This window comes from Toxorhynchites rutilus, chromosome 2 (genome assembly GCF_029784135.1).
Source record: "Toxorhynchites rutilus septentrionalis strain SRP chromosome 2, ASM2978413v1, whole genome shotgun sequence".
NCBI classification, from domain to species: Eukaryota; Metazoa; Arthropoda; class Insecta; order Diptera; family Culicidae; genus Toxorhynchites; species Toxorhynchites rutilus.
This window is the reverse complement of record NC_073745.1, coordinates 41,540,334-41,567,031: the sequence shown is the minus strand read 5'-3', so window position 1 is coordinate 41,567,031 and position 26,698 is coordinate 41,540,334. Positions and strand designations below refer to the sequence as shown.

Sequence of the window (26,698 nt, the reverse complement as noted above, 5' to 3'; positions counted from 1 at the left end):
CAGCCAGTTAAATACATTAATTGCATTTTTACATAACCAAACAACATGCTCGCTATTATGACATCCTGGATCACAATTACATAAATTGTTAGTAGCAAGACCTACACGATAAAAATGTGATAGGGCAACATACAATACAATAACTGATAAATGCCTATTATCGGTAAATGGAGAATAACTCATTATACGCATCAACTCACATTGTGAGCTAACGTCCGAATCTAGACAAACATGTTGCTCGTTGCATCGGGGAGGTAAGCGAGTAGTTAGTGCAATCGCAAGAAACCATATCCATTTAAACTGACAAATTGTTAACTTTTTTTACTATATTCACTGTTCATGTTTTAAGCAAAAAAATACGGGATAAATTTTTTGTCTAATGATATATAACACAATATTTATCGCAATAACCATTTTGAGTAATATGCGTTTGAAAACTCATAATAAATCGTTACATTTTTCGTAGAGTGACCTCCCTATATAGAAATCAAAGACATAGTCCTATGTCAAAATATGGTTTCGCGTTTAAAAATTCGTACAGCAATAGTACAGGGCGGACTCGGTTATATTAGGCTGTCCAAAAAGTCCTGCGGTATTTTTTTTTTGAATTTTCATTTGTTCATAAAATTAGTTACAATCATCTGTTTTAAGTCAAATATGCGCCGTTTTGTTCGATGACTTGTTCCCAACGAAATGCCAACTTCATAATACCCCTGTTATAGAAGCTCGCTTCCTTATTGGCAAAAAACTCGGATAGCCAATTTTCACAGGCCTCTTTTGTGGCTAACTTCTGACTACCTAGCTCGTTCGCCATGGACAAAAACAGGTGGTAGTCACTTGGTGCAAGGTCCGGACTATACGGCGGATGCAAAAGAACCTCCCATTCGAGCTCCCGGAGCTTCTGGCGCGTCACCAAAGAAGTGTGTGGCCTGGCGTTGTCCTGATGGAAGACAATGCGGCCTCTGTTTATCAAAGATGGCCTCTTCTTCATGAGTGCTACCTTCTAGCGGTCCAGTTGTTGGCAGTATAGGTCCGAATTGAGCGTTTGGCCATAAGGAAGCAGCTCATAATAGATTATTCCTTAACAATCCCACCAAACACACAGCAGAACCTTCCTGGCCGTTAATGAGGGCTTGGCCACCGTCTGAGCCGCTTCAGCGGGCTTCGACCACGACCGTTTGCGCTTCACGTTGTCGTAAGTGACCCACTTTTCATCGCCAGTCACCATCCGCTTCAGAAACGGGTCAGAAACATGCGTCGATACGGTCAAAGATGTTTTTTTGCGTCAACGTGTGTGGCATCCATACATCGAGCTTCTTTGTGAATCCAAGCTTCTTCAAATGGTTAATAACGGTTTGATGACTTATCCCCAGCTCTTGGCCGATGCTACGGCTACTACTATGCCGGTCTTTCTCGGTTAATTCAGCGATTTTGTCGCAATTTTCGACGACAGGCCTTCCGGAGCGTGGCGCATTTTCGACGACCTCTACACCAGAACGAAAACGTTGAAACCATCGTTGTGCGGTGGAAATGGAAACTGTATCGGGTCCATAAACTGCACAAATTTTATTGGCAGCTTGAGATGCATTTTTGCCTTTGTCATAGTAGTACTGTAAAATATGTCGGATTTTCTCTTTATTTTGCTCCATATTTGCGCACAAAAATACCTTTCCAACAAGCTATAGTATGACTCGATACAATGAATACAACTAGAACTACGCGCTTATAACGACACCTCGTGGAAATACCGCAGGACTTTTTTGACAGCCTAATATATACAAATTATATATATATATTTTTTTTTGACGTAGAACTACGTCTTTCATTAAGGGTGCCAAATCAGAAAACAGGTCACGTTTTTATGAAATAAAGTTAAAGTTAATAACTATTTTTGCCACGACCGGATTTTGGCGATTTACATACTAAAGGAATCGGAAATTCCGTAAGATTTGTTTAATGTGCCAAACATTAGAATCCCTTGGTTTGTAAATGGTTAAAATTCTTGAAAACTTTAAGCGTTTCCATTTTCCCATACATTTATTCTATCCATTTGTGTGATTTCCCGAACAGAGGTGTCAATAACGAGCAACTTATCGACGACCAACGGAGGGGAAATCGTAGGAAAAGTAGAAGAATGAAGGGGAATTCTTGCCTAGAGTATAAACAGTGGATCTCGCTGAGACAAACTTTCATTCGGCATCGGACTGTTGAGCAATCCAGTTCACTTTGCTTTCGCTGCGCTTCGATCTAAGATTGAACCCCACCAGTGGTAATCCAACTTGGATATCGTCGTTTGGTTTTTCTGTTTTTCGCGTTATTCGTATCGTGTTTTTTTCCGCGTGATAAATTGAACGCTTCGCGTAGTGTGTGATGAGTAAGAAGAAGAGGAATGCAGGCTCGAGCCCTGCAAAAAACGAACGCAAAGCTAGAGGTAATAAAATTCCGAGGCAAGCGTCATCTAATGATGCACGCAATTTTGGTGCAGTGAAAAGCGCTCGCACTGAACCGAGCCCTCGTGAGTGGGACACCGCATCGAATAACAGTGGAGTAGGCGATTTCGGCGCGTCGGTCGAAAATGTAAACGCCGTTACCCAGGCAGCAACCAAAATCAAGCTCCCCCCGCTGCTGGTGAAGGCGGTCGCTCTTGACAAACTCATCAGCGAATTCGCATTGATGGGTGTTACAACAGAATACAAGCTGTGTGGCATAATTCAGTCTTTTTTCCAAGCAGTTAACATAGTTTCCATAGTTTCCGTCATCATAAGGGCTTCGTTGGTGCCTTTGAGAATGCATCAATGCATAAAACTGACGTTATGGCGAAGCAAGCATTAAGGTTGTGCGCCAAAAAAGTTATTTGGGGAATACCAAGCATCTTGAATGTCTTACTGGAATGTTATAAGTTATTTGGGTTCGCGTGCCAGTCGCAAAACAGCCTTCAACTAGGATTGCATTTGCGCTAATATTGACTATAATGAAGCATTGCCACTGCTACTACTCGAAAAGGTTGTTATTAACAAAAAGAGTTCATTTCACTTGTTTAGTCACCAAGAAAGTGAATGACGTTCTGGAATTTTGCATGTGATTAGGTTTCGCTTGCCAGTAGCAAAACTTCCTCTACTAAGGGTGACAGCTGCGCTTCTCTCGAGCATGAGAAAGTAATGCAACTTTTTTCGATGCCAGTAATATTAACAGAAGCGTTTCTTTTGAGAATAGCGTAAAATGATGAGAAGTATTTATATTCCTAGTAGTTTCAAGCCACCAATGTATGGCTCTGTATGCATGCTATGGCGAACGCTTGTTTGGCGCTTGGTTTACGTTGTACGAACGATGCCTAGAGGTGCAATTCCTTTGAGGCAATACTAAATAACATGTAGCATGATATTTGATACTTACAAGTGTTGTCATTGTTGTTGTTTCCATGCGATGCCAAAGATATATTGATGTAATTATGAGATATGGAATAATGGTACTGGTGCAACATGTATATAATCGAGTCTATTTCAATTGCGAAAAAGACCACCGGAATAGCGTTCGAGGTATGAAATAAATTGCGACATACGATCAGCTAGTATATTGTTTTGCGAGGGCATGAATGAATCATCAATCAATTATCGTCAATTGATTCTATAATGAAAAATTCATTTCAGAGATTATTCTACTAAGCAGTTGTTTCTAAAATTTCACAATATTATAGAATAATATCCGAAGGTATGAACAAGCGGCTTATATAAAATAACAGTATAGTTCTACGTCAACAATGCGGTCGTATCTTGGACACAACCTCATATAATGGTTTTAATTTTTTTTTCCAAAACTTCATCAATATTGGTGGCAAATGAAAGAGCTTGACTAGTAGAACACAGTTATTTATGATAAATCTAAATTAAGGATGGCGACAGTCACAAAAAGGTCAATTACTTTTTTTTTATTTTCATGCAACTCCCGCATATAGGAATCAAATGAAAGATTTCCTTCCTAATATGAAAAATCCAGTTTGTCTGCCGTTACAAAATGACTGATATCATATATTCAGAAAAAATATTGATTGTGATATGTGTATCAAATGAATAGCTTTGATTTGGGGAACATACTACATTATGAACAATATAAATTATATTACGTTTGATCACAACGGAACCGTTTAACTTAAAAAGATTTTTGACGTAGGACTACGTCTTTCATTTCTATACCGGGGTGTAAAATCAAAGTTTCGAAAACGAAAGCGTTACGCCGGAGACCGAGATTTTGAGCGTTAATAGCTCCTAAACAACTGAACGAAATGGTATGAAAAACACTTCATTCAAAAGATAAAATGTCTACGCGTTATATACTTGTTACTTTTTGATCCAAAAACTTGTTTCAATAGTCTTAAAATTGCTTTCAAAACAGGCTATTGAAATCACCAATCGGTATATAAGCGAGCGGCGCTCGGAAATCCACTCAGTTCTAATTGAACAGCGATTGGAGCATGTTGTCGCTGTTGCGGTGAAGCTCTTTATTTATCATGAAAGCGCGGATGAACGGTGTCACCAAGAGCCTGTTTGTGCACCCTAGGCCAGAAGGGAATCTATCAGGAGGAGAGAGATGCCACAAACGGTTCCCTGGGAAGACATCGCTACACACACATACACGCGCGGCTATTAACAGGTGGTTATCGAGTTGGCATTAACCACTGGTGGGCTTCCAGTATCGAGGAAAATGTGGAAATATCTAATCGTTACTGAAAATAATCTGCCAGTTCCTCTGGGAATTTTCAAAATATATTCATGTGAAAGAGTTTAATTGAATGTTTTCTATCCATGTTACACTGTGACCAAATATGTTTCAATCAAGTGCTATTAACAGGTGGTTATCGAGTTGGCATTATCCACTGGTGGGCTTCCAGTATCGAGGAAAATGTGGAAATATCTAATCGTTACTGAAAATAATCTGCCAGTTCCTTTGGGAATTTTCAAAATATATTCATGTGAAAGGTTTAATTGAATGTTTTCTATCCATGTAACACTGTGACCAAATACATTTGGTTTTGTGGTTTTTCAATCAATCGCAATTAACAGGATAGCTTCAGAAGATTATTCTTCCCCATCAGTAGGATATTTCCGTATCCAATATTGTATGCGCCCGCAATCGATTATTGCTCAGTCGCCGAAAGTTCCGAGCTCAGAGAGTTCATTCCCCTCTAGTTTGCCTTCCAAATTGCCATCGTAAACCACACCTTCTCTCGATTCAATCACACACAAAAAGCATACTTAAGCGATATTCTGGTGGTGAGACACATTCATTTTTCGTGAGGACATCGACAAGACAACATCGTTGCCTAACGTGCTGGAGGAGGTGGACGGCGGAGGATCGACACATACACGCGCAGAACTCTTTCCGTTAGGATGCCATTCAGCATCGAGAAAGTTCCGGAAAGATCTAATCATTGCTGGAAAATAATCTGCCAGTTCCTTTGGGAATTTTCAAAATATATTCATGTGAAAGAGTTTAATTGAATGTTTTCTATCCATGTAACACTGTGACCAAATATGTTTCAAACAAGTGCTATTAACAGGTGGTTATCTAGTTGGCATTAACCACTGGTGGGCTTCCAGTATCGAGGAAAATGTGGAAATATCTAATCGTTACTGAAAATAATCTGCCAGTTCCTCTGGGAATTTTCAAAATATATTCATGTGAAAGAGTTTAATTGAATGTTTTCTATCCATGTAACACTGTGACCAAATACATTTGGTTTTGTGGTTTTTCAATCAATCGCAATTAACAGGATAGCTTCAGAAGATTATTCTTCCCCATCAGTAGGATATTTCCGTATCCAATATTGTATGCGCCCGCAATCGATTATTGCTCAGTCGCCGAAAGTTCCGAGCTCAGAGAGTTCATTCCCCTCTAGTTTGCCTTCCAAATTGCCATCGTAAACCACACCTTCTCTCGATTCAATCACACACAAAAAGCATACTTAAGCGATATTCTGGTGGTGAGACACATTCATTTTTCGTGAGGACATCGACAAGACAACATCGTTGCCTAACGTGCTGGAGGAGGTGGACGGCGGAGGATCGACACATACACGCGCAGAACTCTTTCCGTTAGGATGCCATTCAGCATCGAGAAAGTTCCGGAAAGATCTAATCATTGCTGGAAAATAATCTGCCAGTTCCTTTGGGAATTTTCAAAATATATTCATGTGAAAGAATTTAATTGAATGTTTTCTATCCATGTTACACTGTGACCAAATATGTTTCAACCAAGTGCTATTAACAGGTGGTTATCGAGTTGGCATTAACCACTGGTAGGCTTCCAGTATCGAGGAAAATGTGGAAATATCTAATCGTTACTTAAAATAATCTGCCAGTTCCTCTGGGAATTTTCAAAATATATTCATGTGAAAGAGTTTAATTGAATGTTTTCTATCCATGTAACACTGTGACCAAATACATTTGGTTTTGTGGTTTTTCAATCAATCGCAATTAACAGGATAGCTTCAGTAGATTATTCTTCCCCATCAGTAGGATATTTCCGTATCCAATATTGTATGCGCCCGCAATCGATTATTGCTCAGTCGCCGAAAGTTCCGAGCTCAGAGAGTTCATTCCCCTCTAGTTTGCCTTCCAAATTGCCATCGTAAACCACACCTTCTCTCGATTCAATCACACACAAAAAGCATACTTAAGCGATATTCTGGTGGTGAGACACATTCATTTTTCGTGAGGACATCGACAAGACAACATCGTTGCCTAACGTGCTGGAGGAGGTGGACGGCGGAGGATCGACACATACACGCGCAGAACTCTTTCCGTTAGGATGCCATTCAACATCGAGAAAGTTCCGGAAAGATCTAATCATTGCTGGAAAATAATCTGCCAGTTCCTTTGGGAATTTTCAAAATATATTCATGTGAAAGAATTTAATTGAATGTTTTCTATCCATGTTACACTGTGACCAAATATGTTTCAACCAAGTGCTATTAACAGGTGGTTATCGAGTTGGCATTAACCACTGGTGGGCTTCCAGTATCGAGGAAAATGTGGAAATATCTAATCGTTACTGAAAATAATCTGCCAGTTCCTCTGGGAATTTTCAAAATATATTCATGTGAAAGAGTTTAATTGAATGTTTTCTATGCATGTTACACTGTGACCAAATATGTTTCAATCAAGTGCTATTAACAGGTGGTTATCGAGTTGGCATTAACCACTGGTATGCTTCCAGTATCGAGGAAAATGTGGAAATATCTAATCGTTACTGAAAATAATCTGCCAGTTCCTCTAGGAATTTTCAAAATATATTTATGTGAAAGAGTTTAATTGAATGTTTTCTATCCATGTAACACTGTGACCAAATACATTTGGTTTTGTGGTTTTTCAATCAATCGCAATTAACAGGATAGCTTCAGAAGATTATTCTTCCCCATCAGTAGGATATTTCCGTATCCAATATTGTATGCGCCCGCAATCGATTATTGCTCAGTCGCCGAAAGTTCCGAGCTCAGAGAGTTCATTCCCCTCTAGTTTGCCTTCCAAATTGCCATCGTAAACCACACCTTCTCTCGATTCAATCACACACAAAAAGCATACTTAAGCGATATTCTGGTGGTGAGACACATTCATTTTTCGTGAGGACATCGACAAGACAACATCGTTGCCTAACGTGCTGGAGGAGGTGGACGGCGAAGGATCGACACATACACGCGCAGAACTATTTCCGTTAGGATGCCATTCAGCATCGTGAAAGTTCCGGAAAGATCTAATCATTGCTGGAGAATAATCTGCCAGTTCCTTTGGGAATTTTCAAAATATATTCATGTGAAAGAGTTTAATTGAATGTTTTCTATCCATGTAACACTGTGACCAAATATGTTTCAAACAAGTGCTATTAACAGGTGGTTATCTAGTTGGCATTAACCACTGGTGGGCTTCCAGTATCGAGGAAAATGTGGAAATAACTAATCGTTACTGAAAATAATCTGCCAGTTCCTCTGGGAATTTTCAAAATATATTCATGTGAAAGAGTTTAATTGAATGTTTTCTATCCATGTAACACTGTGACCAAATATGTTTCAATCAAGTGCTATTAACAGGTGGTTATCGAGTTGGCATTAACCACTGGTGGGCTTCCAGTATCGAGGAAAATGTGGAAATATCTAATCGTTACTGAAAATAATCTGCCAGTTCCTTTGGGAATTTTCAAAATATATTCATGTGAAAGAGTTTAATTGAATGTTTTCTGTCCATGTAACACTGTGACCAAATACATTTGGTTTTGTGGTTTTTCAATCAATTGCAATCAACAGGATAGCTTCTGAAGATTATTCTTCCCCATCAGTAGGATATTTCCGTATCCAATATTGGATGCATAAAACCTTGTGCCTCCAACGTAACGCTCTCGTTTTCGAAGTTCTCCAAATATTCATTTATTCAGAATGAATTCAGATTCAGCTTCATACAAATGATCTCTAAATCAACGATAGTCCTACGTCTCCCTTGCGGTTATACCATAGATATAACCCACTTCCTGTTTTTTACATATTTTATTTGCATTTGCGGTCGTAATAAATTTTTATATGGGTGTCGTACTGGTGGGCAATAATTTCTCTTGAAATAGCAGTGAAGCATAACATGACTTTTTTTTTGAAAACTTTAGATAGGTATTGAGTGAACAGTGTGTTTTAATCTAATGTTTTAGTTTGTTTTAATTTGATGTTCTATATAATAGTATAATTCACGAAGGAGAATCTCAGCATCGTGAATATTCTCTTAAATTTCCAGGTTAATGATAGTTCGTATCGTACCGTTATCTTCTATTCATAAGAGCTATTGATAAGAGAATATTGATTCGTGAACAGGTTTGCGAGACATTGAGATTTGTTCAGAAAAAGTGTAAACTAAATATCGCTGCATAAAATATAATATTAGTACGGTTCCTTGCTGTGGCGATTGAGAGCTGTCATACGACCGCAAATGGATAATCGACTAATAGAATATATTTTATATTTTCTAACCACCGCTTTCAATTGTCAAATAATTTTACATATTTTTCTTATGAACAATTTATTTTGATATTTTTTTTAGTCTGTTTCTGCTCCAATTATCTATTTCTATTTCCTTCGTATACGATTTAATTTTCAAAAGAGCGGACCAAATGCAAACGCTTCGATGGGTTACGTATCGGATAATCTCACTACTCTGCTGAGTGCCTTGTGATATGCAAGCGTACAACGAGAGAGACTCGATATTGTACGATTGGACGCAATCATTTCACATCGAGTGAGACTCGATGTTATACGTGAAAGGGTTAAGTAATCTATACATGTATTTCATGATTAAAATGATTTTAGTTTGGACTAAAGTTTAATAACAGATGAATGAATTCTTTGAATATGAATTTTGACATAAATTCATATATTCAACCACATGAACATAATATCATAATACAGGTCGGACTCGATTATCCGAAGACTCGATTATCCGGAATTTTGGACTCGATTATCCAGTAGAATGCAGTTTATTATGAAAAATGCAAATCCAAGATGGCGGCCACTACAAAATGGCGGATTGAATATTTTCTCAGAACTCCATCAATATGGGTATCAAATGAAAGGGCTTGACTAGTAGAATACAGTTATTTATGAAAAATTCAAATCCAAAATGGCACCATATATATATTTTTCACAACCCCATCAATATGGGTATCAAATGAAAGGGCTTGACTAGTAGATTACAGTTATTTATTAAAAATGCAAATCTAAGATGGCGGCCACTACCAAATGGCGGATTACCTATTGACGTGAGACTACGTCTAACCGGAATATATAGGGGGTAAAAACCTAAACACAGAACATGCAGGAAAACATGCAAGATTTCGGATGCTTATAACTCAAACATTTATCACTGAATCGGAAAGATGTTTACATCAATCGTTAGGGAATACTTCTACTCATCCATCGCAAATAAATAAATGTTATTTTTCGTTAGATAAACAATTGAATAATTGTAAAATGTTAAGCGTTATCTAAACGCCCTAACTGCCTCGTTTTAATTAGCCGGATTTACGGTTTCTCCAGCACATCCATCAAAACCAACCAGCATTGGGGAAATCGGCATTGTAAATACATGGAAGTAGGGGGACTTTTGTTCTCACCGAAATTTGTTCCCTAACACAGACTTCAAAACCAAGCAGCATTGGAGAAATCGGAATTGCAAATACATGAAAGTAGGGAGAACTTTTGTTCCCAACGAAATGTGTTCCCCAACATAGATTTCAAAACTAAGGTGCCTGGGGGAAATCGGCATTGCAAATACATGCAAGTCGGGGGTATTTTTGTTCCGACTGAAATGTGTTTCCCTAACACAGACTTCAAATCCATGGAGCATGTGAAATTTTCGTTGCAAATTCATGCAAGCCGGGGGTATTTTTGTTCCGTTTGAAATGTGTTTCCCTAACACAGACTTCAAATCCATGGAGCGTGTGGAAATTGGCAAGATATCTGGGGAAATCGACTTTGCAAATAAATGCGAAATGCGAGCACTTTTATACTCGCTTGCCTTTGTATAATCTAGAATATGTTTCCTTAAAACGGTCTTCTAGACTTAAGAACCTGGGAAAATCGTGCAGACACTAGAGACGAATGAACATTCAAGTTTAGAGCATCTGTAATACAAAAAGTAGAAGTTAAAGTTGTTGATTCATGCAAGCCGGGGATACTTCTACACCCGCATGTTTTGTTTTGCACTCCAAAAAGCGTTCTCCTAACACGGATTACAAAAGCGGCTACGAACACAACGCTTTGGCTCGGTTATTCAAGATTGCATTGAAGGATATGCCTTCATATCCTCTACTCACTGAATTTCTACACATACCATTTGATGATTAGGCAAAATGTTGATAACCGTTTGGAGCGATAACGCCTATTGATTAAACAATATGCGTTCGATGTACATGTCAAAATCTGAGTTCAAACTGAGTTCATCAAATCAAGCAAATTCGCGGTTCGAGAAGTACGTACACCTGAGAGATACAAACTTCAGAGGGAAATGTAAAAAAAATAATCGTTTGATAATTCTTCCGTTCATATATTTTGTCCTAGGAATCATACCAAACGTAAGAGGATTGTCATTAAATTTAGTTGTAACGGAGAACATAATCTATCACAATGTATTAATTGACCTTACATGGCATTTATTCAGTCTTTTTACTCACACAGCAATTAAATTGAATTCAGTTGAATTCGGAAATTGTTTTGTTCAATCAAAAACTCAATCAATACAAACAAATGATGCTAAGCTAAGGTAGTTCCACGTCAACCTTGCGGTTATATCATCGTTATAACACACCCATTTTTTTCTCAGAACCCCATCAATATGGGTATCAAATGAAAAGGCTTGACTGGTGGTGGATCCACCTGTCATTATAAAACTGCGTATTCCATGATCTTGAAAAATTCAATCTGGCCGCCGCAAAAAAATGGCTGAATGGCTTGATTTGGAGAATACACTACACTATGGGCCTGATTCTCGAATACACTCCACGGTGGAAACGAAATAAACGGTACGCCATTGAACTACGTTTTACGAGTTAGTGAAGGGTCGAAGATAATGATGAGTTTTCAGGCAGAATGAGCACTTTATAAATAAAAAATCATTAATGAAAATTAACTTCTTCGTATCAAACTGGTATTCAATGTGAGTGGAAAACTTTGTTTTCTTCATGTGATATAATAATCTGATACAAAAATTTCATCTGAAGATAATTTGATATTATAATGATGAATTTAGTGGGAAACTAATCTCGCATCCAGATGTCGACACCGTACCGTTGTCATCGCGGATACGTGTCATTCCGTATAACATAAACATGAAATAGATTCTGTTGCTGAACAAAAATATTTGTTTTTTGCTTAAAAATTTTTTTTTCAATTCATTATAGTAGTTTACTTATATATTTCATGTGCGGAAAAATGTGAAATTATCGGTTTTAAAAATCTGTGCTACAAATTGAAAAACCATGTAAACAGATTAATCTATAAACCTGGCATCCTTGGGTCGCTCAACTGATTCGTCAAAGAAATTTTACGTTGTCGACATCTGTGGCGACATTGGTGTTTATATGCAAATTACAATCTCTATCAGATTGGTAGGCCTGAGGGCAGTTTTAAATCGTTAAAATTTAAATTAATATTTTATTAGGTATTGTTGAATAATTTGAAACACGTGGTGCTGACCTTAATTTGATACTTTTCCAATATTTTTTCTGATACTCCCATAAAAACTAATTATTATTATATACAATTATCTTTAAACACCATTTACGATGAAGATTATTTCACCAGTAGTGAAAAATATGATTTTAAATTACACAGAATGCATATTTGATACGAAAAAGTTATTTTTCATTCAGAATTTTTATTTTGAAAGTGTGTTCATTCCATATGAAAATCCATTGTCTTTGTCGCTTCACAAAAGTTCCAGAGTAGGGTTCGGCGATTTAAAGATGACAGACAAAACTTAACGATACCTGTCAGTTTCGAGTTGCTTCGTGTGCAGATCGAAGTTGAGCTCGAGTTTGACAGCTGAGATGAAGACAAGTTGAGATCGAGTTTCAGTTGACCCGTGTGCGGACGGCCTAACAAGACGAGTATTTACATAATGAATGACACTCCAGTATGTAACACTTGAATCTCTTTTCCACGACTAACTGCCAAGGTTCGAACCGCAGGATGCTGAAAAAACGTTATTCGACTATTAGGGACAGACCTTTCTATGCGATCCAGCTTCCCACATAGCATATTCCATTCATCAAATCATTTGATTTTTGATATATGGTATTCTAAATTAATTTACCAGCTGTGAACATGAGTAAACAGGTAACCTAATCAATTGTGACATTCGAAGAAAAACTGCTCAAAAGTTCCACGGAAACACAATCGTACAAGTAATCAGACGAATGATTAATAGAGATATACATCGTGAATAAATCATAACCCGCCTTTCAGCGCGTTGAAATACCAACAGCGGAAACAAGTGTTCTCCGTTCCAACTATCCGACGAAACAAAGTATCCTCCGCATTGAGTTAATCTCTGCCCCAACACCAGAGAACTCCAAAGCCCAGGGAAAGGTGCAAAAGTGCCGATGCCACTGTGGATGGAGTCAACGACGCCACCATCGCCGCCGTTTCGAAGGTGTCGACCTGTCGAAGTGAGGACGTTGTAAATTATCTTCCTATTCTAGCCAAGTGGCCAAACGAATTGTGCGCTGTTCTCCGCGCGTCGCGTCTGCGCGAGTGCGAATGTTGTTGGCATATGAATTATCACTTGTTCTACGCGCTGTTCCGGACTTATTACAGCGAAGTGTAATTAGTGGGCTTCCCATTCGCGTTGGCCCGAGTGTTAGCAACGGTTGCAGCGGTAGCAACAGCACGTGGGTACTGGCGTTGATCGTGGGTCCTTTTTTTGCGTCGGCATATGAAAAAACGCGGGAGGAGCGACCTGTCAAAAGTACTTTAGTATTTGGAACGATCTGTGTAAGCGTTCACTCTAACGCCAAAGAACTAGATCTTCGTGCGGATAGACCTGAGGTCAACATCGTGATTATCTTCATAAATACTATGACGATTTCCGCCTTCGCTACGCGCGCACTCCTTTTCTCAAATGTCAGGTACCCTCTGCGCGATAAATTTAATTGCGTGCAATTGCGACCGTTAATACACATACCGAAGGTGTGAACGCATTCCATTTCTCGCATCAATAATAGTCGCATCTACAAATGCGGCAGCCGCAAACGAGCGCGCAGGCATCTCGAATCCCCGCGAATCGATAGGCCAAACGAGCAGTAGAATTTCAATACGCCGCGCGTACAACAATTCAACAATAACTTAATAGGCCCAAGCATACATAGCTCTATACTTTCCAACTAGGCTTTCAACCCGTGGAAGTGGAATGGCCCCAGCAGCATGTAAGACGCACCCAAGGGACTCTTCCTATCGGGTGCGAGCGATCGCAACGAAGAATGCGTTCGTTAGGCTCGAATACAATTCCGCAACGAACCCCGGCATGTAATCGCAACGCTCCGGGGGGATACTTGAGGTGCGCCTACTGACCGCGTAAAGTGGTAATTGAAGTGCGAAAATAGACTTCATTACGAGACTTCAGAGAGTTTGAAAAACAGCATGTACTGATTAGAAGATTAGCTTCAACTCGCGTTTGACGGGACGTTAGTTCTCGTGCGTTCATTATGTGCAGACAGAGCAAAGTATCACACAAAAAGGATCATTTTGTACCATTTCTGGTTGGCGGTAAACACAATTGCGAATATAGCTTCATAATACAAGGAACAATTGTATAACCATGAAACCGGAATCCACGCATTAATAGTTATACATGCTAATCAATTTGGATGACTCGTCATACCAATTAGTAGATAATGAGCAAACTTCCTCGCCTCAACAACTAAATGTAGTTGAAATTTTGATATATTGTCAAAATTTCAACCGTATGAAAAGTCCACATAAAATGAAAAAAATCCAAATTAATATTCTGAATTCTTCTTTCTCGACAATTATGGCCACAGACACAAGTTGGGATGATAGGGTTAGAGCTTGAGCTTGAGCTTGGGTAGACTGTACAATTCGTAGTTGCTCTCCGTGATTGACCTGAACCAACCAAATTGCACAAAGAACACACAGAATGACGCTTGGGACTAGCAAATCATTCTCGTTGTGCAATTTTCGGTGATTCGAGCATTAAATGGTCAATAACGACGCCGGCCACGTCCTTACAGTCAACAGAGGAGGGGAAGGAATGTTAGTATGATATTCGCCGCCCGAAAGCCAGAAGGGTCGCCTCTATAGCGTGGTTCCCTAGCGTTTATCATGGGAGGGATAGTTGTTAGTGGGGAAGGTAAGAATCAGGATTCACTGTGGTAAGTGATGTGATTATGTTAACGCGGACTTTAAATGTAGTACTCTATTACAATCTTTGATCGTGACGCAGGAGATTTTTATTCAGTTGCCTAACAAGGTAACCGAAAGATCTTCTAGAATAAATCGCATCGGTCATACATACTTTCAGTGTCATAGAATATCAACAAATATTCACGAGAAACGAATGTGATTTTGTTCCAGTGTAAACGACTTTTTTTCAGCTTGAAACACACTGCCCTCATTATATTGATGACAATAACAAACGAGTTCATTTTGTTCATATCGCTGTTGCATGAGCAAATTTGCTATAATGAATGAATGCGACATTGAGTGGGGTTCATAACTTCGCTGTTATTTATACTTTGGATATCAAAAGCAACAAATTGATATTCATCACATCCGAAACGATATTCGTTCTGGCAGTGAATTTAAGTTCAAAATAAATTTTATTTGGCGAGACGGTAGCAACGGCATATGCAGAATGGATACAACGAGTGGTTTTAGCTACCGTCAAGTCATTTGCGACATCGGGAATTTCATAAGGTATTTCCGATTAAGGCATCCGGCAACTGCAAAACCCAACCGCACATAGCAGCCTCAGGTTAGAAGTTAACAACAGCTGATATTCATTTGGCTGAAATGAAATTCAGTTCTGACGTTTCCGATAATCAAGATGAAAATGACACTGGGTGGAAAAAATAAACATCAAAACATATTGAAGGACAAAAGTTCATTTTCTCATATTCAATGGTTGCCTGGATCTGTCATTTTAATTTTCGTTTGGAATATATAGGTTTTCGATGCAACCTAGCCCGAAAATCTATGCATTTGAACTTAGCGAAGATGATTTTTTCCAACACTGCATACTTTGACTTTTCACTTTTGACTATTTTAATGTCAAATCACGACGCCGGCGGTTATGAAATTGCTACCTGAGAAGGTAACCAAACAGACTCCGAGAGACAGTTCGAATCGGGTATAAATTGTGGGACTTTTCACACGTAATACTCTATTGAATACTCAAATCACTACCTAAGAAGGTAACTTCTCCGTACACTATACGCTTTTAAACCAAATTACTTGTTGTAAGTGTGTTGTAAAATAATAAATTATAAGTTCGAGTTTTAGAGAATGAAAAGAAAAGTAAACATAGCAAAATATTTTGGTTTATCTATTAGGCTGGTACACAATTACGATACACCTAATCATGGTGATAAAATCACTGCAATAATAAAATATTGAATTTCTGGCAGCCACTGGATCTTCTTCTTGCATCACTTTGGTTATATTATTTCATCGATAAATCACAAACACTGAAACTTGAAGCACGACAGCATTTTTTATTTCCCACATACACAAACACAGCCGCGTAGAGAAAGTCCACTCTACTATAACAAAGCGGATGGGGCCTGGGGGTCTCCGTAGCCACATTGGTTGCGCGTTCGCTTAGTAAGCGATCGATCGTGAGTTCAAAACTCAGGGCCCCCATTGACCATCTTTGTATTGTTACAGAATAACTACGTCCACGCAACAATCATCAGCGATGGAGATCGATCCACGGTCGAAATAAGATCGATTCATCCATACAACTGCTCTGCTCTGCAGAAATATATCGGGCTGCTGTTCTATAAATAACTCAACAATGGATCAACGACTGTCTCCGCTGTCCAGTCTTAACTGTGGATAATGGAAGAACAGATAGAAAACTCTTTCGCCTAAATGGCTACTGTGTAAATATGTACCATTTGCAATGGTATAGAAGGGAATATTCTAACGCCGAAAAATGGCAACTGTGTAATGTGCTAATTATAGATATGATAAATATGTGACATGTACACGATTAAAATTCGGCTCTGTTACAGCTAAAATGCTAATGAGCCTAAAATAAACAAAAGGGATAAAAAAAAAAACAAAGCGGATGGAGAGAAAACATGTCTTTGCGTGTTAAGCGTTTCGCGAAAATCAAACGGGCTCCGCCAAGTGGATGGGCTAATTAATCACTTCATTCGTACAGAGAATTTCATTACATTGCACTAACACTTCGTTTCAAATTTCAAATTGTTTTCCCGATAGACTGAACACTTTTTTAAACGTATTAAAATTGTGAAGAAATGCTCAGAGCGCAAACGCGCGCGTCTGTCTTCCATCGCTGCTCAACCCGAACCTCACAAGTTGGGATGATAGGGTTAGAAGCGAGGAAGTATTCGGAAATCGTTTTAATGTCTTCAGAGATGACCGTAATCTTCACAAATCCCATAAAAAATCGAGAGGGTGCGTCCTTATTGCTATTAATTCATTAATAAATTCAGAACATATTCCAACAACAGAATTCGACGAGTTTGAGCAAGTGTGGGTCAAAGCACTTATTGCGGGAGAGATACATATATTTGCATCTGTTTACTTCCCCCCTGATCGTGCTCAAATTAGTTGTTATGAGAAATTCTTCGAAGTTGCTGAAAATATTTTATCGTCCTTGACACCAGAATCAAAATCCATATATATACGGAGATTTCAATCAACGAAATGCGGACTTTATCACTGATTTTGACAATGAATGTATCTTGCTTCCAGTTGTTGGTGATAATAAGACTCTGCAATTTATGTTTGATAAAATAGCCGGTCTTGGGTTGAATCAAATAAACAATGTTCATAATCGACAGAAATGCTTCTTGGATTTTTTGTTGACAAATATGACCGAGGATTTATTGTGTGACTGAATCATTAACTCCACTTTGGAAAAATGAAGCTTTCCACACAGCTATCGAATATTCTATATTTATAAATAACACCCAAAAACCATTTGATTATGATTTCGAGGAAGTCTCTGATTACACTGAAGCAAATTACCAATCAATTAGGTGTAAGCTTAACTATATCAATTGGCAGGATTTATTTAGAAGTGTGGAAAACATTGAAGTAGCAGTGACGACTTTTTACTCGATGATCAATGAAATTATAGAGGAGGAGATACCAACCAGACGAAAAAAGAGAAATATAAACACAAAGTATCCGATTTGGTTTAATCAAAACATAAAGAATCTAAAAAATAAAAAACAGAAGGCACATAAAATTTATAAAAAATACAAATCTGACGCTATCTCGAAAAATATCTGAACATTTGCGAACAGCTCAACCCAACTGTTAAAATCGCTTTTGAAGATTACAACTTAAAAACAGAGTCGGACATGAAGTCTAACCCGAAAAGTGTCTTTAATTACATAAAAACAAAATTAAAAAGCAATGGTTTGGCAAAGACTCAGAAAAAATTTGCAATCTCTTTGAGGAGGACCGAGATTGTGACTTCTTTGTATTTCTTCCGAAATTTCCATGTGTTCAAGTTGATCAAGTTGAAGCTTATACACTGTAAGTAAGGCTTTCGATTGTGTTGACATACCACTACTGCTTCTTAAACTTCAAAAAATAGGGATAGAAGTCAAGCTATTGAAATGGCTAGAATCATATTTGGCTGACCGCACGCAAATGGTAAGGTTTAATGGAAAAATTTCAAAACCAATATTTGTTACATCCGGAGTTCCTCAAGGCTCTCATTTGGGGCCACTTTTGTTCATTTTATTTGTTAATGACACTTGCGTTCTTCTTAACAGTGTTAAGGCACTTATCTACGCAGATGATATAAAGAATGAAGAAGACTCTCAAACATTCCAAAATGAAGTTAACATAGTTTATAATTGGTGCACTAAGAGTTTATTACAGCTCAATGTTAGGACATGCACTTTCATGACTTTTACAAGAAGAAGAACGCCATTGAACAATGGTGTTAAGCTGGGAAATTAACCCATCAGTAGATGTCAACGAGTAAGAGACTTAGGCGTGGCCCCTACATAACTTCACACGAAGACAGAATTGAATCTGTACAAAAACATTTTTTTATTATTTGCACTTCGTAAACTAGGCTGGTCTTCATACCATCTCCCTCCATATGAGGCACGTTGCATGCTAATCAATATGAAAAGCTTAAAAGAACGTCGGAACTCTGCCATGATTCTATTTATTATTGACATCATATCACAACGAGTAGACTCAGAAGAAATATTAGGAAACCTAAATTTTTACGCACCGATTAGGCACCTGAGAAACCCTAACATTTTCTACATAGATTACCGATGAACGAATTATGCCAAATAAAGTCCTATTAATCGTATGATGAGCCTCTGTAACGAACACTGTGAAATAATTGATGTAACCATGTCAAGGTCAATGCTCAAAGACTATTTGAATAGAATAAGATATAGTTAAATTTCACTGTAATATTTGGGCAGCATATTTAGTCTTCGCTGGTTTGACGAAATAAATAAATAATAGTTTTGATTATGTAACTTGTTAAAGTCGTCTTTTGAATTGAACGGATAAATTATCCAGCCAGCTCTCTTTAGTTTTAAGTAGTATTAAGAATGTATAAATAAATGTAAAATCATAAGTATCATATCAATCGTCATTTTTATGTCCTTGACATCTGTCAGCAAAACCCAATTCTAAATATCAGAAGTTTCATGCAGGCACATTGTGTGTGTTGTGTAGATTTTGTGCATGCGAACTACGATCTACGGACATCATTGATTTTTTTTCCACGGACATCATCGATCGTGTTTTTCATTGCCATACTCAGTCGTAGAATCATATAAGATTGAACATCATGGTCGAATTTTCGAACGAATGCACGAAAAAAAATGTGAATGAAGTCTGGCAAACCGAAAAGTGTGGGTAAACTGCAAAGAAAATCTGAAGACGTCTCCAAAAATCTCCGTGAACTATTCGATAGTAATAATTATGTGCACATGCCTGGATCTCACGAAAACATACAACTACAAAAATTGATTGATGCTAGAATAGGAAATTGATGACTGGCCACTGGCAACTACATTGTGAAAGCTCATTTGCACAGTGCAAATAACTAACCTGACAGTCAAACCCATAAAAAAAAAAAGAAACGAAAAAGTCCCCATTTGCATGAATCATTCCAAACAATTTACTTAAACCGATTCGGACAATAGCCTTCACTGCGTAATAGCCTAACCTAAAATCTGTCAGATTAGACAGATTAGACAGATTCGTAGTAAGTGTGACATCGACTGTTCTAACGTATCGTGTTTTTCAAACAATAGATCAGCTTGAAAGTTCGATTGGTCGCGTCCATAAATGGGGCGACCAATATTGTTTCTCGAAGGGATATTATTCTTCTATTGTTTCATTATTCTTCTATCATTTTTAGTCGTACTGTATGTTGCTGAGACGTAGAAGTATGCGCCGAAACGTCAGTTTTATCTATTTGAATATATGAGGGGTATCTTCAAAACATAGCAACATTGTTCGGTAAATTAATCGGCCATTAACCGGACTCTCTCAGATTTTTTCAAAACTTTGCACATATGATTTTTATTATCATATGTTCGGTGTTTAGTCTGAGGGGACCAAGTCGCAAAATTTTAAATTTCGAGTTATTGATTACATTTGGTTGAGCATTATGTGAGCTACATACCACATTTAACAGATTTGGGAAATCACGCATACAGCAGGAATAACGGATCGAAATTGTTATGATTGAGCAAAGAAAATCCCTCATAGTATGCAGTCAGAGCGGACCATGCACCATTCAACATGGCGAAATGGCTCTTTATCATGTGCAGACAGGGTCACTCGTCATTATCAGATTACTTTCAGACACAATTCTCGTTCAAGATTTTTCAACCACTTGCAAATAACATGTTTCTCCGTTACATTGAATAAATGTTTTATACAGGAAACATGATAGAACAAAGACAGCCCTAAATCGGACAACTCCTTCCTCGAGTTTTGCTCTTATCAACACATTCGGTAATCCATTTTCATTTATACGAGTGCGATTTATCACTTTGAAATACATTTCCACTTTCGAACAAAAATCAATTTCGTTAGCGCAAACATCAAATGTACTAACAACGCTTGTCACTATGTAATTGTAGAACATATGCGAATTGAATTCTCCGCATTTTCCCGTTTTTTTTCAGAGTTTTCCAATTGTTATGTTTGGTTGAAATATGTGTGTTACTTTTACGGGACCCCCCCTCCATTTCACAGGAGGGAGGAAACATTTCTCGAAAATCTCTACATGCCAAATTTGGTTCCATTTGCTTGATTAGTTTTCGAGTTATCCAGAAATTTGTGTTTAATTCGTATGGCAGCCCCACCCCTCTAGAGAGGGGGGAGGAGAGTCAATTCACCATAGAAACGTTTTGTGCCACCTAAAATCTGCACATGCCAAATTTGGCTCGATTTGTAAATGTAAATTTGCTTGATTGGTTCTCGAGTATACAGAAATTTGTGTTTCATTTGTATGACAGCCCTCCCTTAGAGAAAGGGGAGGAATGTCTAACCACCATAAAAACATTAATTGCACCCTAAAACCTCCACATGCGAAATTTGGTTCGGTTTACTTGATTAGTTCTCGAGTAGTGCGGAAATTTATGTTTCATTTGTATGGCAGCCCCCCTTTAGAGAGGGGGGAGGGGTCCCGAACTATCATAAGAATCTTCCCCGACCCCAAAAACCCCTACATACCAATTTTCATGTCAAATGGTTCAGTAAATTCCGAGTCCATAAGAATCAGACAGACAGAAATATATTTATATATATAGATAGATAGATTCAAACAATATCCAAGCGTCGAATTCAAACCAACAAAACATTTTCTTCAAGCTAATAGGTACCTTGCTGAAATGTGCTTGAACCCGTTAGTGTAAAATGTGCAGTATATTAAAAATAAACTTGCTCCAATCTGACTGAACGGATCAGTGAAAAATGCTCAATTCAGTGTGAATGATCGCAAAATGTACTAAGGTAAATGATTTTGGTTTGTCCAGTCGAAAATATGATCATGGTTTGTCCACTTATTTGAATGCTCTAATTCAGCATACCTTTGTCAAATCAGGTATTCGAATGTTTCAAAACATATAAATAAAATAGTCTTTTTCATGATTTACACTTGTTTAATAGTATATTTTTACGGAATCACATGTTTTGAAGGATTATAAAATACACCATCTATTGGTATCAATGTGCCCCTCATTCGAGCTAACTTTAAATCGGATTGCGGCAGTTCTCGGTATTTCTGAATCAGCTCTAAGGAAGAAGCTCATATCAGTAAGTGATTTATGATTTGGATCTTCTTTTATTGATATTTCTACTTCTGCTGGGATGTGCTAGTGAGCACCTAGTGTGGTTCAGAGGATCTGGCGAAGCATCGCATAGCACTGGCACGACTCTCAAGGATTTACGGCGCCTGGCATTTGGTTTTACGGAAGCCAACAACCTCCAGCCCGAATTCAACCAAGTTGCAAAACTGGCAGGAAGGATTGGGCCTCTAGCTTCATGAGGAAACATCGACTGTCTCTTCGAACCCCACAACAGCCCAACGAGGCAAAGCGTCGGAATCCTCAGAACCGAAATCCAAGATGAGAAAAAAAAATTGCCCCAAAATAATTAAAAATGTGTTTCATTTTCAGTTCAATAACGGTTATGTTTCGTTTATGTTTATGTTTTCACAATGAACTTCAAATAATTATTCTTTGTTTTTCAAACTTGATTTGTTAATTTTATAAAGTTGATTTGTTAATAAAAAGAATTATGTTTCAAATGTTGGACATTTTCTGATATCTCATATTGTCAGTCTCCTCCCTCCCTAAAATTTCCACGTGGTATGTGGATGACCCGTTACCATATTTCTAGGTGCCAAGAATCAATCAACACATAACAAAATCATGTTCGACCATAACACCTACCCTTCTCCACCCATTAAACATCATACAACACCCCCCTCCTCCCCACTGGATGGAATCTACACACTCTAGTAATGATGCTTCTCCCGCTGGTTATGATAAAGCATTTATTTTTGTTACAAGTTATCTCAGAATTTCATTTTAATAAGTGCGCACTTTTGCCCCCACTATGGGGCAAAAGTGCGCATTTATCTTTTTGTGTTAAAATAGGTAGTTGTCCAACTACAGACACAACTCAAGAAATGCTTGTACTACGTTTCGAAGGTAATATATATAGTTACAATTTAGTAAGCAAACTGTATTTCATTTGCATTTGCGGGAAAATATTCAAGATTCCGATAATGTTCGGTTACAATTGGATAAAAATTGAATACGAGCTGGCGTACGCAGCAATCATGTCAGTTAACAACCTCAATAAATAATATTTCGTAGTGAAATTGATTATCAATTTCTCAAATAATCTTCTCTGTGTTTATTACAAATTTGCAAAACACTAACTTCTCTGTTTATTTCTAATGAGACCTTTATACACAACAAACAGATCTTTCAGCGTACAACAATGTAGTTCGCTCGGAACCGACTGAACCTAGACGGCGACAACCAAACCCCGGGGGAGTTCATACATTTGCTGTTCGCTGTCATAACTCTAGCGCATTTTGATTGCCGATTATCAAGAATATCCAATCGCAGCGTGAATCAAAAACCCATTAAAGAGGCCACGAGAAGTGAAAAAAGTGAGCTCCACGCTCGGGGCAAACCGAGTCTGGAACAAGTTCATTCAAAACGCGATAAAATAAATAGCATGGAAATTAAGCAACATTTTTCACCCAACAGCCGCACTCCATCTCTCCTGGTCCCGGTTGTTCCGTAAACACGCGGGCAAATGTGTTTATGGTGCTCAAAATAACATAACAAGCGACGCTTTAATGTCTCACTTCTTCGAGGCTCGTATCGGTTTCGGACTGTGTAGGGAGTGACTTGCGGGTCAAAACATGAAAGACAAAGCAAACTGGCCGCCTGGTGCCTTCCAATTGTGTATAATTAACGGTAACACGAGAGGCCCTCGGGGTCGTTTTTGATGCTGATTAGCAAATTGGCAGTGCCCCAACTAATTCCCATGTTAGTGTTTCCCCCATGACCAAAGAGAACGACAAACCGTAGAACCCACCATTGCAAGCTAAATGTGACTAATGGTTTATTTAGTCTCCGTTCCACAGATCCATGACATCACTACTTGATCTTCGAAGGAGTAATAGGCCACCTGGCTGTTCCAACCCTAATGATGATGCAAGAATTCGGAGCCACCGTTAGCACAGTGTTCCCGCCCAATCAACGTAATCAGCATAAAGACTAGGGAGACTCCTCCGGACCAATCACTCGGGTAGACGGTTCCAGAAAACTTTTAAACACTGCACTTCGAATGCTATTTACAGCACCGCCCGCAACCCAGCGGCAAGCATAAATTTCGCGGTGATTTATGGCAATCATATTTCGCGCCACGCACACACACACATTCACATACAACACAGTGAACGAAAAATTATTTAAGATTTTATACAAATGATTTTCTATTATTTATAGTAGCCCCCAGTGATGATTGCTGTCTGGTTTTGTTGCTGCTTTTTTATTGTCTTCCAGCTTACCACAGGATCAGCCTCCAATTTGGTTAGTGCCCGTAATAGCCTCCCAGGCAGCGATTTGTTTCTTCTTCTCCAAACATTACCGGGGTCGGTCTCTGGGTCTGATTAGCTCGCATCGGAATCTACAACCGAGCGGCGCTGGTGATCGATCTTCGGAGACCCTTCGGCGCCCGCCAGTTGCCGATACTAATAACAAACTGGTAACTTTTGACACTACTTGATCACAGCAATAAACATCGGCGGCTCCGCTATGTAATTTTTCAATCGAACTGGGATTTTGTGGACCAGAAGATTTCCTGCGTTCGATAACAGCTACTGGCCTACTAAGTCCCAACTTGTTTGGAAATTGTTCAACAGATAGCGAGCACCGAGGGGCGCGTCTTTGTTTGGGTTATTGTTGTTGCTGTACAGAAGCAATACTCTGAGAAAGAATATGCACTGGGTTGGGATTTTCGAGTGACATTAACGTTCCGCGATGTCCTAGTTTCAATTCGTAATGCCCTTGGAAATCCCAAAATGTTGCATGTCACGACGCACCGACGGTAGCATTGACTGAGTTCAATTCCACTTACCTTCCGTACTTCGTTGATTCGACAGTTGTCACGCTTTTTCACACGGAACTCCATAACTTTCAGGGTCACTATCAATAACAAATATCACAAAACTGTTAACAAACATTAAATAAAAATAAATCACATCAATTGGTCACAAAACCTGTATTAAAAACACTTTTCGTCACATCACAGATCAAGCACAAACGAAAATTCCAATAGCAGAAGAACAATAACACAACTGAACAACAATGATTACATGGTGGCTCTTATTCTAGTGGATATTGTGGATCACATTCTTGGAAGATGTAGGGTGAGTATGGGATTATTTTCACACAATATACGACCAATAGAATCGGACATATTGAACAGAATAAAATAAAAATTTAAGGGAAATTTCGAGCTTGCACAGAAGATACCGTTTTGTCTCATATTCCGAACACTTAAGCTTTGATGACCATTAAACAGTGTCTGTTACTCAAAATGGTACTCTATCGCAAAATTAATTTTATTTTTGGATACAATAGAACATTCTTCTTCATTTAACTACAATAAAATTGATTTACAAATACATATTCATGGTGAAAAACTAAACATATATTCAATCACTTTTGTCTCAAATTCCGAACACCTGTTTCATCACTGACTCATATTCCGAACACTTTTGTCCTAAATTCCGAACTGCAAAAATGCTATTTTTTTTTAAATCATTACTTTTAAACTACTGGACCGATTTATATGATCGATATATGTAATTGAAGAAAATGGATTTTGCTTTTGTAATTTTGTAACTTTTGTAACTTATAGTTTACATGGTTTTGGGACCAATGGCGCAATATCGGTATCGATACCTGTAGATTATGTTAAAATGAAGTCTATAACCCAAAAAATGTCAGGATTTTGGATTTTAAATTATTTATAATATTAAAATTCAGTAGATTCACATTTAAAAATGAAATGCTCGCAATTTGAATCATGCGTAGAAACTTGATTCATATTCCTAACACTAATTTTAATGATTATTTTTGCATAAAATATCATTTTATTTCATCCATTTATTGTAGATTTTAACCATTTCTAGCACTTAACATGAAAACAACAAACAAAATAGTTGAAAAAAAAACTGAAAAACTAACGATGCTTGTTTTTTACAGAATTTTCTAACGCAAACATTTTATCATTGGTTTCGACTGTCACTTTTTTGCAAATGCTTAATATTCTATAGGCTGTATCGATACCTGTAAATGATGTTAAAATGGAGGCTATAACCCAAAGGATTTCAGGGTTTTGATTATTCAATTATTTATAACATCAAAGTTAAGTAAAAATACATTTGAAAATGAAGTGTTCGGAATTTGAATCATGCGTAGAAACTTGATTCATATTCCGAACACTACTTCAATATTAATTTTAATGAAAATTTCTGCATAAAATATCATTTTATTTTACCCATTTATTGTAGGTTCATTCATTATCTTGCACTCAACTTGAAAACAACAAACAAAATAGTTGAAACAACTACAAAATCTGAAAAATGAACGATGCTCGTTTTTTACGGAATTTGCCAACGCAAACATTTTATCAATGGTTTTGACTGTCACTTTTTTGCAAATTTTTAATATTCTAAAATATAGGCTGTATCGATACATGTAAATGATGTCAAAATGAAGCCTATTCCTCGAAGAATAAAATAAAAGAATAAAAGTTTAGTAAATTTACATTTAAAAAGGCGTCGTGCACAAATTACGTAACGCTAAAAATGCCATTTTTTGACAACCTCCCCCTGTCGTTCGTTCGACATAGAAAAATTAGGTATCT

At 37.9% G+C, this 26,698-nt stretch overlaps 1 protein-coding gene across 8 annotated transcripts in view; it reads right to left on the bottom strand.

Moving 5' to 3' along the window:
• Nucleotides 1–25,163, bottom strand: part of LOC129769042 (protein cortex) — a 218,902-nt gene extending 193,739 nt beyond the window's left edge. For 6 of the 8 annotated variants that reach the window (XR_008741798.1, XR_008741799.1, XM_055771052.1 and 3 more), the window contains exon 1: nucleotides 24,902–25,143. Coding sequence is in view for 4 of the 8 variants with exons in the window: in XM_055771048.1 (XP_055627023.1) it covers nucleotides 24,902–24,955 (54 nt within the window). In the remaining 4 variants the exon portion in view is untranslated. Of the gene's footprint in view, nucleotides 1–24,901 lie in introns of all 8 variants that reach the window. The other 2 variants (XM_055771049.1, XM_055771053.1) reach the window with 2 other exon arrangements.
• Nucleotides 25,164–26,698: the final 1,535 nt, after the last annotated feature.